The sequence below is a fragment of the Pseudopodoces humilis genome, chromosome 1 (assembly GCF_049639895.1).
Source record: "Pseudopodoces humilis isolate 2021_Gansu_Grassland_sample_001 chromosome 1, ASM4963989v1, whole genome shotgun sequence".
Lineage (NCBI taxonomy): Eukaryota > Metazoa > Chordata > Aves > Passeriformes > Paridae > Pseudopodoces > Pseudopodoces humilis.
The window spans coordinates 138,959,465-138,974,902 of record NC_142200.1 but is presented as its reverse complement, the minus strand read 5'-3'; the positions used below and the strand labels follow the sequence as shown (position 1 = coordinate 138,974,902).

Genomic DNA, 15,438 nt, shown 5'->3' with positions numbered 1-15,438 from the left:
AAATCCTTTCTGGTTGCTTCTTCATTTTTGTAAGGGAAGGGCCACTTATATGCCCCTGCTGTGTTTTGCTCTTGCAGGGCTCCTGCAGAATAGTTTCTTCAGCTTTACAAGAAAGGTGGATATTTTCATGGTTACTTAGTTAAATACTAAGTAGAGAGTATAGTTGTGATATTGTTACTAATTCTGGTGCCATTGTTATTTTTATCATGCTGTTTATATTTTTATATATAATGTATCAATTAAAATGTGTTGTTTGACTTCTTGAGTAAGAATGAATCTTTCTGAAAGGAATCTATTTACTGTGAATAGTTAATATTTTCTCACCTCATTAATATTTTTTTTCTTAGCTATAAGGGTAGGATTGTACTGTTAGAGAGATATTTGAGACTCCTAACCCTAATGTAGTTAGCTCTAACACTTAGAGTACAGCACCATACATTTCTTTTAGGGTGAGGTGTCCAAGAAAATACTCAAGGCCCTTGGTATACATGTATATGTCAGCATGTGGTTTTTGTGGAATTGTTAATTGTGTTGGATACACCCTGATAATCTCAGTTCTAGCTCAATGTTGCAGTCACCTGGACAAGGTAGCTTTTCCTATAAAATGAATAAGTCTGGAAGAGTAGTGGAGGGGAGACATCAGAGCAGTCATTCACAGAAAATACTTATTCTGGTCATCAGGTATTTCTGTCTATCCTTCTTTCTTGTACTATCTTTGATTAAAAAAAAAAAAACCAAACCAATAACAATAACAAGAAAACCCATACCAATACAAAATTCTCTCTTCTGTTCTCTTTGTCTTATATTTATTCATTCATGTAAATACATGAAGTTCGGTGATGACAATCAGCTTCAGTGGAGGGCTAAGTTTGGTGAAATCCAAGCAGATCTATCAGCTTGTTAGCACCCACTTTCTCCTCACTTGTACTGCTGTGGAATGTACCAGACCCCTGGCTGTTAGCCCAACAAAACTCACTCTTTTGAGCTTTTTGTTTGCTTTGCTGGGTGAGTTCCACCTGGTGAGTTTTGTTGGCTCACAAAGGGCCCCAGCAAACTCTAGAGCTGGGACAAATCCAGCTGTGAGAGGTTGTAAAGAAAACTGGAAATTCAGCTAAAACAAAAATTATTTTCTTTACAGAAGAAATAAGAAACTACAGGCAAAATATATTATGACACTTGAGTAGTAAGATCTTTAGTTTGAAAAGTTTTCCTACTTACAAATTTGCACATTCTGTTATTACATACAATTTCTTTCCCTTCTCTACAAGAGAATGGGCAAAACTGAGAATTAGTAAGAGACATCCGAAATTTTGCCTGGAGTGGCAGTTTCTTCCACAATGCAAATATAGATTTGTTTTTAAAATAAATAGCTTCTTACTGCATGTATTAAAAAGTTCCAGCATAGCCAGATGGAACTCACTAAATTGTAGGTCTGTCTTCAGTGACTGAAGAAAGAGAAGTTCATCCTGATTTTCTCCAACTGAGTAGGAAAAGAGGTTAGTGGTAGGGGAACTCCACTGTGATAGTAGTGAAGAAATGTGTTAATATTAGCTTAATTGTTAATGTGGATATTTGTCTTCATTTGTACTGTGACAAATGAAGTAAGCAAGAAGGAATGAAGAGATCTAGGGAAGATGTGGCCAAAGTAACCAGTGAGCTGACCAGTCAGTTTCAGTGTCCTGACACTAATACATAGATACTTTCTTTGTTATAAGTTAACTATTCCAGGGTTATTTAATCCTGTCTTGAAAAGCAAAATGTACTGAATCTGCCTTAAAGCCTCTAGCAAATATTTAGACGACATTTATCACTGTGAAAAATAAGAATAACACAAAAACTGTGTCTTTCTTTTGCAGGTAATTAGCCAATCAAGAGCTAGGTTTAACCCAAGTATCAGCATGATTAAGAAGTGTATTGAAGTCCTGATAGACAAACAGTACATAGAACGAAGCCAGGCCTCTGCAGACGAATACAGTTATGTAGCATGATGTTGCTATCCTGCAGGTATGATTGTAAGGAGATCATTGCTGTCACTGTTTGGTGTGTTCCTGTGGGAAGAGGCAGGCCTGTGCCTCCATAATTGGTCACTTGGCAGCCCCTGTTTTTCTGCTGTTTACAACATCACCAGTGCCATGTCATGAGCGTCAATGAAAATGCCTATAGATATTTCAAGCTCATGTCATTATGACATTTCTTAAAACTTTACTAAAAGAATGAGTGAAGTATTGCTGAAATGTGGAGAATTGGTTGGATACCATGCTTTTTTTTTCCCCCTCCCCTTTCACGTTTGCAGTTGATGTTTTTTAATGTATCTTAAGACAAAGTAAAAAAAAAATCACATGAAAAACCTAAATATTGTAATATGACAGATAACCTAATAATTGTATCTACATTAAAATGTAAAAAAAAATGACGAACATGATACTGCTGCTTGTCAAATAAAAAAATAAAGTTATATAATGTGTCTCGAATGATTGTAGAGCTGGAATATGGCATTAATGTCTGTAAATATCATTCAGGCCTGAAGAGTAGAAATAATGTTACGTGTTTGGGTTTTGGATAACCTCAGAAGTAGGTCTGACATAACAACTCATTTATATAAAACTGAATACCAGGTATGTCATGTTTGATGTGATTATAAAAATATTTATGGTTAAGTGCACATCTTGTTTTCTTGAGATTAGGCTAATTTACATTCTTGATGCCTGAAGGCCTCCCCTGTGTCTGTTAATCCCACACTGCAGGAATACATTACAAGAGAAAATAAACTGACGTTTGAGGGGATTTAAGCGGTGTAGTTCACAAACACTTAGGAATAGTTATCATGAACATCAAAGATAGAGTTCAGTGGCTTGTGAAACCACCTTAATGGGAAAGCATATGGCAGACTGGTGACTGAAAAATGTTTTTTATCTAATGTATTGGATAGAAACACTACATGGATAGGTATCTATGTTTGTTTCCACATAACTCATACTGCTTGTTTCTTACTTTCCCTCCTGACTCCTATGGTTGTTTTTATCATGTTATGTTTTCCTCTGCCCCAATTAGATTTCCAGCTGTTAGGGTGAGACAAGAAATCCACAGGCTATTTCATGTCCTGTGTTGTTCATCAGGGTTGGCATGGTGACTGTTCACTCTCAAAAAAGCAAACTATAATTTTAAAAGGTACTAACTCTCCCACTGGAAGTGAATGGAATTTAAGAGCATTGAGAATTTGAACACACCGAATGCCTGCTGCAGAAAAGAGTTTCCTCATGGTTATGCCTGCAATTATGATTGATAGGATAAATACTAAGTTTAAATGTTCTATTTTTGCCAGATTTGTGTGCAAATAAAAATACATATGTAGATACATACTATTTGCAGTATTTTTTTTAGATTGTGTAGTATCACCTACTAAAAATGCACACATCAAGAACAAATTTTAAAGAAAAAACCTTTGGAGGGAGCTTTTTATTTTCTTTTCTTTTTCTAGTTTTTCACGGTATGTAAGGCTTCTCTCCAACTCTCAGATTGTTGCTGTCTCTTATTTCTTAAGTGTTATTACATTCATATACTTTCTAGAGGGTATAGGAAACTTTCTGTGGTTAACTAGGAAATGCATCAAGAAGTGGTGCTATGTTTTTCTGATGCGGATTTTGCTCAGGATGAATAAAGGGCAATAAACAATAAACAGCAGTAAACATTCCTTCCATATTTATGGTGTTTTATCCCACTATACTAAGATTTAGATTTTTTTACGTGGATTTATGTCTTCAAGAAGTGAGGTTTTTAATTGTAATATGGTGCTGTAGATCATTGTCTCAAGTGTTAGTTTAGAGTTGTCTCTATGTGGTGGGAGACAGCACAGGTACTTATACTGTCACCAGGTATAGTAAACAGGAGACACATCAGCATAGATTTTGACTGGAGTGACTTTTAATCTATTTCAGTGTGAAGCATTTCTGTGCTTTATAAAAAAAAAAAATTATTGCATTACATCTTAGTACAAAAAATAGGGGCGATATTCTATTACATTATATATAAAAAAAAAAAAAATAAAAAAAGGGAAGAAATATTTATTGAATGTTGAATTAGCAGATCCTTTCTCCAGAAAACAAACTAACTGACACCAAAGTTTCTGGAAACAAATGTGTTTTATCTTGTAACTCCTATTCAAGTCAACAGATTTTAAGCTTGTTAATAAAAGCTTTAATTAAATGTAGATTCCAGTAGCAAAATTTTAAGGCTGAGTTTGAAGAAGGCTTGACCAATTTATTTTCAGAATCATTTCATAGGCAACACAAAACTTCACTGCTCTATCCCAAATGTGCAAGGTTTTAACATTACCTTATCTCTCAATTTTTGCATACCTAAACCATCATTTTGGGTTTTAGATAAGCATGCTGCTGAGTTGAGGCATGTTTAGTGAGTTAAAAACATTCATCTACTTCAGTGCAGTTGGCATCCCCAGATGATGTCTTTCATAATTACACACAAACTCAGTCTTTATGGTGCCTCTTAGGAAATGTTGTTATAGCTGGGAAATATTTTTTATTCTACTTTATAAATCACAGCTTTCCCCTCAGGAAAAAAGCAGTGCAAAATTCAGGCCCCTGTAGCTGGGTTATGTCACTGAAATCACTGCTGGCACACAGGGATGCCGTTTATAGTCTGTAGCTTCAGCCTGGCAGCCAATACCTTTGGAAACTGTAGGTTCAAAATATAAGGTGCTAACAGCTATTAACAGGAGGGGTAAATTGTAAAAAAGAGAAGATAGCCAAAAATTCCATACAGTTTAAATTTTTTACTAGAAGAAACTGGTATAACTACTGCTTTGTTTGTTTGTCATACGCCTATTGACATGTATGACCTGCTAGTGTACAGGAAGCCATACAGCTGAGTGGAAACAAAATGGTTTCATACACCTCATACATGCCTCATATCAAAATGCATTTTACCTCTGGTATGGAGTACTACTGATCATTCTTACACTAACTGAAAAGGTGTTTCTGTGATGTTCAAATTTTTCTTGAGACTGATTGTCTAGTTCTAGGAAAGAAAAGTGTGTACTGGCTTTTTAGTGTGTTCATATACATAAGGCAGACAGAGCTATAAAAGATACTTAATCACCATAACATAAACTGTTTGCAAAGCAGTATCATTACTTTTAATGAGTACATCACCTTTCCAAATAAGCAGAGTACAGAAATGGGTCAGTAGAGAAATAAATTTTATAAACTGGTATCTTTCAGTTATGCTTAGACAGATATTTCTTATCCTTAAAAAAGTTAATTTTAAAAACAAGTACTGCAGCATAGTATTGATATTGAGCGTTAATTCTTTGTACCCTAGGACAGATATTTTAGGACTGTCCATGCTTTACAAATATGGTAAGTACTTAGAGTTAATTAATCTAAGATGTCACAATGTATGAAAACATACTCTCCAGAAACAATTGTTTTTCACTGATTATTTTATCTTATTACAAATCTGAATTTGTCTTCACTTGTTTATGGTAAGATGCACTTCTGAGCTGGTATGAAAGCAGCATTTTTCAATTTTATCATGGAAAAGAAGAGGAAGGGTCAAAAAAGCATTTCAGTATAATAATTTTAAAACAATGCAAGACTGATAAACACATGTGTGGTTCTAAAATGGGGGGTGAATAAATATGATGGTAAAAGTAACCAAACATATCCATATACGGATGGATGCTTGGATGTGCATTTGTTATTGTTTCCATTCTGTGGAATTCACAGTTTCATCAATAAGGGAAGAACATAAAAGGCAGCAAAAGTAGAGAGGTAGATGAGAGGCTGGCTGTTTGGCATCTGGCAGTCCTGTTGGTGCTGCTCCCACCAGCTGTCCCAGGAGTACAGCATAAGACATGAAAGCTCCCTTAGGCTCCCCAGTAAGCCCAGCCTTGCATATGCATCTGGGAAGTGAAGGACTAAGCCTCAGAAGTAAATACAGAGCAAGCCAAAAGGTATTGTTGATCACTTCTAAAACAGTTCTAGTAATTTAGGGAATTACTTTTAGGACCCCTGTGATTTAAAGCTGAGTGGTGATTTAAGCAAAACTGAAATACTCACTTGTTTGGTTGTTTTGGCTGGAGTAACAAGCAGTTGGCATTAACACCATCATAAGTTCTTCCTCCTCAGCTGGGGACAGTGCTGGATACATGCATTACTAGTCTGTTACAGTATCAGGTACAAAGTACACCTGAACCACTGGCAGACTTGGTGGATGTGAACCCTTTTCCAGAGCTTCTGGACTAGCTGGAAGTCTCTGACATTTTACAGAGGAGGGTTATACTAGCTTTGTGTGTCCTTCCTTCCGCTCTTCCACTGAGATAAATAAAATAACACACTGCTGTTCTGTAAAATTTGCTCTCCAAATCTTTGATGCAGTTGTATACTTCTGTATGAACAGAAAATCATGTATTTTAGGACTACTGAAAGTACTGTAAGACACAATATTTGCCAATGTCTGTATAGCCAAGGCATCAGTTCTTTTCAGTCTGACTGAAAACCAGCCAAACATCTGATATTTTGGTGTTTACAGGAGCAATGGATACATAAGGAGATTGATTGGCATCTTCTCACCTGAAGGAGAGGAAAGAGGCCTTGTTCTTAACATAGTCACTGAACGGCAAACACTGTAATTATCACCTTATGGTGGAAGCTGGTGGTTCTGATGTGTGTCAAACTGGCTTTTTCCAGCAGCTGAGAACAGTAGCACTGTTGCTGTCAACAGTTAGTAAAGAGGAGTGGTTTGAAGGCAGTCTTGAAACTTGGCAGAATGCTGTTGCCTGTCTTTTAATATTGGTTATATAATCTATAACCTAGGAATATATAATAAAAAGTGCAGTACTTCTCTGATAGTATTTCACATTATATTGAAGTTTCAGTTGAGTTTCATAAGATGTACTTGGTCTGTTTTCTTAAAAACTCTACTCATGGGTCCATTTTCATTTCTTCTTTCCAATCACTAGCTTAATAGAATTTGTGATTATCAAAACCTGAGTTTGAGAGAATAAAAAAGTCTGAAACTCATGATACCGTGTACTCATCTGTATATTTGAACCAGTTTGGGATGTTTTATGAGATTTGTTTTAAGAAATGCCAGGCATTTGGCTCCTTCAGAGCAGTGAGATACATGAGTGAGGTGCTGTCTGGAGCTGATCAAGAGGAAGCTGTCAGTGGCAGGGTATGAATGATCTGCTGATCCTTACACTTTAGAAGTTGATGTAGTACACAGAATCCAGCACATCACATGCTCTCTTCAGAGTTTGTTCTCTTTTAAAGAGAGGCACAAGCAGTGATGCCAGTGGGCATTCAAGAAATGTGAGACTCAGCCTTTTTTGAGTCTGTTCTCATTCTTTCCTTGACCAGAAGAGTGCCCCAGTCTTAAGACAAGCAAGGCCTGTCACCTTGCTCGAATATGTACAAACTTAAACTGGCATGAAGGTAAATCAAAAAGAGTGAGCTCTTATCTACTTCCCATGGATTTTTGTGTGTTTTTCATTCCAATATTCTAGGCACTAGAAAACAATAATTTAGACAAGGGACCTGTCATTTAGTCATTAATATATTCCTGTGGGAGCTGGGGCTGGGAGAGTGGGTTCCCATCAGTGGGTTGGTAACTAAAGAGCCATCTGCTTCTTGGTGCAGAAGGAAAGTGGCAGTGGCCAGAATTCTGTATGCAATCTGCCTCCTCTGTGCTGGTTGATGTTCATAATAGACTTAAATGAGAGCTAGTAATCTAGATAGCAGTAATGAATATTTGAACATTTAAGTTTAGGGGTCATTTCACCATCTGGCAACTTAAAAAGACTTGGAAATTGGGCTTTCAAAACTACGTTTATGGGTTCGCCCATATGTTCTGCCTGACTGCCATCTGAAGGCATGAAAAGGAGTCATCTTTTTCTTCAAAAGGAAAGCCTCATTTGTAGCCTTGTCTCAGGGATTCCAAGTGTAATTCTCCCTTCCCCCAAGTGTGTGTCTGCTGGCACATGATTTTGTGTACTGGTAATGGTGTATCTAAGCCTTACTGCAGCCGCAAATTGAAGAGATGTACACCTACAAGTCATTCCCTGCTTAAAACCTGAGTCATGGCTGTGAATCAGAGATGTACCCGTTGCAGCTGGTGAAGGAGTTTTGGGAATATGTAACATTCCACTTGGGAACAACAGTAGTGTGATTTTGGGCTAGGGAAACCACCCATCTGCATGAAAATAGGCTCTAGCATTAAATCTCTGTCCATGGAGAAGACCCCACAAATTAATACCTGTCATCCATCCTGGAAGAGTTCAAGGCCAGACTTGATGGGGCTCTTAGCAGCTTGGTGTAGTGGAAGGTGTCCCTGCCCATGGCAGTGGAATTGGAACTAGGTGATCTTAAAGTTCTTTTTCAACCAAAAGCATTTTATTATTTTTGAGTGATGTAACTAAGAAGCTGCACTAGCTGTTCCTCAACACTCTTTCCTCAAGGCAGGAGCCTTGCCTGTTTTGGATGCTCTCTGTCTTGGGGCACTGGGCATTCAGTTTTTTAAAATATGTATTTTAAAGAATGTGTGCAGTTTGTTAGATAGATGGGAAGAAATGGAGCTTGTGCCACTGAGCACAACTGGTATTAACTCAGTGGGGAGGGATGGGTGGGGATGTGCTCCGGTCCTGAGCGACAGCCTGGCAGTTGGGGCAGCAGAGTGCGGAGCTTTGCATGTGGACTGGCAGACCCTCTTTATTCTTTCCCACACCCAGGCACAACCTTTGAAATGCAGACTTGACAGGCAGAGCTGGAATATCTGCTCCTTCCCTTCCTGGTACAGCTCCCGTGTGCGTTAGGACCGCGTGTCGGGACAAGCCTCACTTTGCCAACAGAGCCCAAAGAGAGCGGTAGTGCCGTCACTCTTTCAGCAATCGGGGAAGGTGGAGGGCTGACTGGGACATGACCCTGGGGATTTTCAGGTGGCAAAGGAGGCTGTGGTCTGCATGGACTTAATTTTAATACAGGGACAAAGATCAGAAACTGTGTATTAAAATGCCAGGAAGCATGTGATAAACTTCTTAATCAGGTATTAGCTGAGGTGGCTCAGGAAACTCTAGGTTATGTGGGTCATTTACAATGACAAAGATAAAAATATGACAGGTAAAATTGCTGTTTTATGCTTGGATTTGCCTTTGACTTTTTCTTTTTGACTTTTTTGTTGTTGTTGTTGTTGCTGGTTTATAAACCCTTTCATAAAATAAAATACAGGCTTTTGAAAAGCAGATCTTCAAGAAGTTTGTTCTGAAAGGATTTTTTTTATGGAATATTTAATCCACGTTTCCTGTCAATGTGCACTCTGGGCTTTGCATCCTTCAGCATTCCCTTCCACCCTGGCTAAAATGGCCATTGTGCTGTTGCACATCTGCAGCAGTGGTTAGCTGGCTGAGCTCCAGACATGGAAAAGTTGTTTGTCTTTGCAGGGGCTGTTCTTGCTGCATTCACCTCCTCACTGTGACCATCTCCTTTCATGCCATACCTTCCAGGCTCTAGTGCCTACATAGTACATTTTGTATATGACATATGACACTTGTACATAGCACCTTAACTTTTTTTTCTTTTTTAAAAATCTGTGCATATAAAGGTATGTCACAAGTTTCTACTCCTCTGTCTGCTTCTGTAGCAAGTGGTTTTGCCTAGCCTCCCTTAGAATGTGATTTTATTACTGTCATAATTATGTGAGCACTAGGATGCTTAAACCAGGTTTTCTTCAGGAGTTTGCTATGGTTGTGTCTGGTTTTTAATTATGAAACTAAAAATCCCATTAAACCCTGTCCACACAGACTAAAGTTTTTATACCACTCCTACAGAGCACTGAAAACCAGCATTTAGTGATCCATGTGTTAGAGTAGTATTTTGAATTAACTTCTGTAGTCCTAAGAAATCCTTTGGGGGATATATTGTTCATTTTTGAGCGTATAAAATGACTGTGAAAACTTCCACTTAGCTACATGCTAGTTGAAGTATGGACAACATAAATGCAAACTCCTTTTCAAGCTATCACCTGCTTGAGTAACAGAGGAAGCAACTGTGGCAGAACTGTGACAGAACATCTCTGTATTCAGACTCTGCTGGAGGCTACAAAGACTCAGAAATTTTAGAGCAGTTACATTCAGTGACAACTGCTCTAAAATCAATATTTTTAGGTTATGTTGCAGCATGAAGGGAAAATATCCTTCCACTGTTCTGGTTTTGCACAATGAGATTGTTCTTTACTCACCAGGAACATTGGCTGATTGGGAAAATTTGGGGAAGGTGATAGAATGCTATCGAACCTGCTTGTAGCAGTTCTCATCTTCCCTGAAGCCACTACTGCAATATGATTCCCCTGCTAACTCAGAGCAGCAGAATTGATTGCAACTGTGGGAAATGCGGGTTCTTTCCTCAAAGTGTTACAGCAGAATCTCTGCTGGTTTAAAGACTTTCTAACCCTAGTGACAAGGGTGGGGAACCAGTGTGGCCATACATTCTGCTGAAAAGGTCGAATATCGGGAAGACAAATATGCAAAAATGGAATTGTAATGCTTCTCCCTGGTCAGATTGAGGCGTTCGAGGTGCCTGAGCGTGTTGGGGGAGCAGAGGCCCCGCTGCAGCCTCCTGCCAGCAGAGGTAGCTGCGGCAGCTGAGCTGGGCACAGGGAGCCTCGCTCGGTCCTGCGGGTCCCAGCAGCAGCTTCCCACAGCAGCTGTGCTCTAGGAGAGGAAACGCTCTCCATTACAGACCCAGAATTTAGCAGTTGCTGCAGCAAGGAGAGCTTGGAGGGCTCAGGACAAGAACGCAGTGAAACTTGTGCATACACAGTCAGAAGCTGGGAAGACAGAGTCCCGCTGCTGCCATGCTCTTATGGTTTTGGTTAACAGGATTGGTATTCTTGGGATTTTGCTTTGCAGGGCCAGGAACTGGACTTCAACGATCCTCGTGAGACCCTTCCAGCTCAGGATATTCTGTGATTTCAATGTTCCTAATGAGTATTAGGACCCGCTGTGATTCATTTCTACTGAGACAGCTGCAACCCTTAAGCAAATTTGGGAGGGAGGGGAAAAAGGGGAAGGTACTTTGCATCTCAATCAAGTGCCTTCTCCATGCAAGGACAGCACATCTTGCAGGAAAATGTACTTTGCTTTTCCACTGGAATCCTGGGTAGAGATAACCATTTGTTGTCGTAGGAAGAGGAGGCTGGGGCAGCGCTGCAGCTTTTGAAAGGTGTTGATCATCCTCTTACCAAGAGATGAAGAGAGAGAAAAGAAGACCAGGAGAGAGAGAAGGGCTGAGAAACAAGATGGGTGTAAAGCTGTTCACAGACAAATCACTGTTAGAGGGGCCCTAGAAAGGTGGGGAAAGATACAGTTTTGGAGTTTAAGGATGTATGAAATGGAGGAATAGGCAGATACAGAGATAACAGTGCCGGAATATGTTGTGTGTTTTGATGTGTGGTACATAATTTTGTCTCGGGAAGGAAAAATCTCTAACCTAAAATTCACCAGCTGGGCAGCTTTTAAGCACAAGTAGTAACCAAAGAGAAGCTTCATGTCTGATTCCCCATTATTTACTCCTGTCTTAATGTTCTCATTCCTTGTGTTCCTGTTAGCTGCTTCCTCAATCCCCAAACATCCTTTCTTTGAGTTTTGTGTGGATTATCTGATGGTGTGAGTTTTTGAAGCTTTACTGAAAATAAAGGCCTCTTCATCTGAAGATGCATGTGAATTAAATAGGGGATCTAAACTTGGCATAAGGAAGAAGCTGGAAATAGTGAAAGCAATGAGAGTTACAGGTGCAGATACCAAACTTTCTTACCCAAGATTTTGAAATGGCTTAGCAATGCTGTTATGTGAGTTCCAAGTGAACAGGAGAGAATGGAAGAAGCCCTAAAGCAGAGAAACAGGTTGGGAATGGAGCCAAAAATCTATACTTGTCTTACCATTTGAAACGGGCTGCAGCTAATTGGGTAGGGGGGGAGGTGTGACAGTAGAAAAAGGGTATAATAAATCGTGTTATTTAAAGGCTGCTCCTGCATCACCTCCTTACTGTTTTGAGATTTCTGTCTGAAAGCTGTTTGCTTTTTTTTTTTTCCCAAAGTCTTAATGGGTTTGTGTTTTTTTCCTATTTTTTGTGGCAGAAATAAATAATAAGAAAGGATTTTTAGATGCCTGGATATAGTAATCTGGTTGGAATATATAGGGCAACCCAATAGTAAGAAGATTTAGATATTTTAACCTTTTATATTACAGAGTACTTGTCTTCACAGATGCATCAGCGTGGTGGGCAGTGCTGTGGATCTGAAGAAATGTGAGGACTCATCTGGGAGCAGAAGCCAAAATTTGCCCCAGGTAGCCAGGACATGAGAGTGTGCTTTCAGTCTGGCCTGGTGGGATCCCGAATTCCCTTGTGTTTGGCAGCTTCAGTAGCAGGATTAGAGAGGCCTCGCTCTCAGGTGAACCTTTAGCAAGGTGCCCCTAAGAGGCTGCTTTGGATTACCTCAGGCTCAGTGTAGGGAACTGAGCCTGGGTCTTCTCCTTCCTGGGTGTGCATTCTCATCCCCAGGCTATTAAATAGAAGGGATAGGTGAGAAGGTTGCTGGTTTCCTTTGGCTCTATTTGAAAAGGAAGTATCTGCCATCAGTGCACTTCATGGGGCGCCTAATCTTGTTGTGTGTTCTGAAAACACCCTTCAGACAGAGCCCCTTAGGGGACATGAGGTTCTGGAGCCTGCTCAGGCTGCAGTGCTGAGCTGTTTGGCCCTGCTGAGACTGAGGCAGTTCTGGGCATGCATAGAGGTGAGACATCACCTATCTGGAACGTCTGGAAATAAAAAAAAGTAAGGTGCCTCTGTGTGTGAAATTTCAGAATCACAATTTTTGTCACTATTGGGTTTAGCTTGATAATATAGTTCATTATTTTAATTTTGAGTAAACCTTGACCTAATAAAGTCAATCTCCATCTCTGTGAGAAGCAGAGATTATTTTTTTCTTTTATAACTTGAAGCAAAGGTTAAACAAATTTTAACGGGCAACCCCATTGTTGGATTAGTGCCCTCATTCAATCAGAGCGTGCAAAACACAAACCCTAGGCAGAGCTAAACTACAAAGCGGAGGAGATTTTCACAATGCTAAATGGAGTGAAAGCACCAGGGGAAAAATGTCTGAAATCCTCTTATATGATTATTAAAACAAAAATACACACACACACGAAACCAGCAAAGTCTTAGACTGGGGTGCCACAGGGAACTGGCAAGAGAACAGCCTGTTCTAGTTGGATGCTTGTTTTGATATTAGATGGAAGCTGTAACAAAGCAAATATCCCAGGACTGCTTACAGGTCTCTGTGGAGAAGCTGACCATGAGTCTATTGGCCCCTTTCTCCTTCCACAGTTGAGCCCAGCTAACTTCCAGCTCTCATCACTACCCCTCTCCAGTCACACTGTCCAGTCTTTGTGCCTGTCAGGTTATTATGAAACCTCATGCTCATTTCTTCCTAACCTTCATGAGATTAATTTCTCAGCCTTTCCACCCAAATATCGTTTGTCATCTACAATTGCACCCGTGTCTCTGGAATCTATGGGTTCCACAGGATTAACATTCTCTCTTGGGTGTCTTGCTTGCTTGCACTGGCCTCCTGTGTACACACGCTTTTAGCGCTACCAAGAGACATCAGTATGTGCATTTTCACCAGAGTCTAGCTAGCATTACTACAAAGTTTTAGAAATAGATTGAAAAGTCCTTAGGAATACAGCCTTCTTTTCTGGCTTCTTTCTTTAGCAGCAATTCAAAGGCACCTGCATCCCTTCTCAGTTAGCATTAGTAACTGTAGGTTCCACAGTGGGAGACTGGATTGCTGTAGTTGTATGAAGCTGTCTGAGAATACATGGTGCGATGGGACAGCATAGTTTACATTTCAGGATGTTCCCATTAGTGTTACTCTCCACTGTGCTCTATGGAACCTTAAAGGTGAGGAATTACTTCAATTTTGTGTAAATTGCATCTAGTTTATGGGGCTGAGGCCAGTGATTATACACAGAAGATGAAATATAGTGTAATGAAATAAACATGCATAAAATTGCATGAGAATATGAAATCCTAGGTGAGAGAAGCTAAAGGGAAAATAGAGAGAATGAAGCTGAATGGCAGAATGAATACCATTAGATTTGACAGGCCAGGTTCATGTGCATTCTCTTTCCCAAAAGGAAATGGATAGGTAGAGGAGAAAATTTGGACTCCAGGCTTTAATCTGAAACTTGTTAGGCAAATAATGAAGATTTGATAAGAACCATCTAAGTACATAAGTACTGCAATAATGAATGACCTTGCTCTGCCACATACCTGCTGGTGTCTTGGAGCATGGTGACAATCCCTGAGTGTCTTTACTCCTCTGGATATTTCCAGGAGCAGAAGGAAGCCATGGTGGCTGCCCAGCTGAAGAAGGTGGCAATGAGTCAGGCTTGGCCTCTTGGATCTGCTGCCAGCATGCAAAAACCCCAGGCAATTAGTATGTTAGTTCTTACTGTGGATGAAAAGTCTATGGCAGTACCCGAGCCCATCCTGGTTTTGGAACCACGGATAACATACCATTAATGTGAGCCAAAGCTCACTCCCTGGCTTAACTGTGGGTTGGATTTCTCCTTCGGTGCAGCCTTGCCTGGAAGAGCTCCTCATAGCTCTGCTGCTGTAACTGTCAGCTACAAGAGCATGAGGGGCTGGTCCCTGAGCCCTGACCTACTTGGCAGAAGAGCTGTAGGACTGTAGAGTCTCCTTGAGCACCTCAGGGTTTTGAGTGATATCATTTGATTTAAAAATATTTGAATGATAAATATGAACAAGGAGGAGGCGGGAGGGAGCATAAACAACATATAAACAATCTGGGGACATAAAACAGCTACAATAAGGGATGGTTGGGTGAACTGAAAGATATTTCAAGCTGAACATGAGGAAAACCTTCCTTACTATGATTTTTAGCTATACAACAGCGTTTCAACATTTTGGATACTTAGACCTAGAATGTAACAAACAATAAGAATGCAACTCAAGAGAGGCATTTGGCAGAGCTGAGTGAACTAGACCTCTACCATTTCTAATATTTTTTGAGTGAGATGCTGTGGAAGCACAACCAAAGGGCTCTGAGGACCTTTGTTCTTTGTCCTTTGCAGATACTACATGCAAGATCAAAAAGAAATTAGATTCATTGTCTTAAATAAAATTACCCTTGTTTGTGTCTTTCTAAATGGGCTGCAGAATAGTTGCAGTTATTTTAGAGAACTCAATTATTTTCTAAATCTCTATTGAAAGCAAAAGCCTTTCCTTTAATTATTTAGGTTTTGTTTTATTGAGTAGACTGTTTATAAACATAAACATAAACAGTTTTGCATTTAATAACAAACTTTGAAATTCAGTGTGTAGGAATTGTTAAAATTTGTGT

At 39.6% G+C, this 15,438-nt stretch overlaps 1 protein-coding gene and 1 long non-coding RNA gene across 4 annotated transcripts in view; both read left to right on the top strand.

The window, feature by feature from the left end:
• Positions 1–2,471, top strand: part of CUL2 (cullin 2) — a 40,922-nt gene extending 38,451 nt beyond the window's left edge. For all 3 annotated transcript variants that reach the window (XM_014248742.2, XM_014248743.2, XM_005518683.3), the window contains exon 21: positions 1,857–2,471. In XM_014248742.2, coding sequence (XP_014104217.1) covers positions 1,857–1,988 — 132 coding nt within the window. In that variant the 3' untranslated portion in view covers positions 1,989–2,471. The remainder of the gene's footprint in view (positions 1–1,856) is intronic.
• An 8,658-nt stretch (positions 2,472–11,129) lies between these two features.
• Positions 11,130–14,502, top strand: LOC148185237 (uncharacterized). Its single transcript, XR_015772646.1, has 3 exons — positions 11,130–11,362; positions 12,277–12,358; positions 14,409–14,502. It is a non-coding gene; the product is annotated as an uncharacterized LOC148185237 (long non-coding RNA).
• Positions 14,503–15,438: the final 936 nt, after the last annotated feature.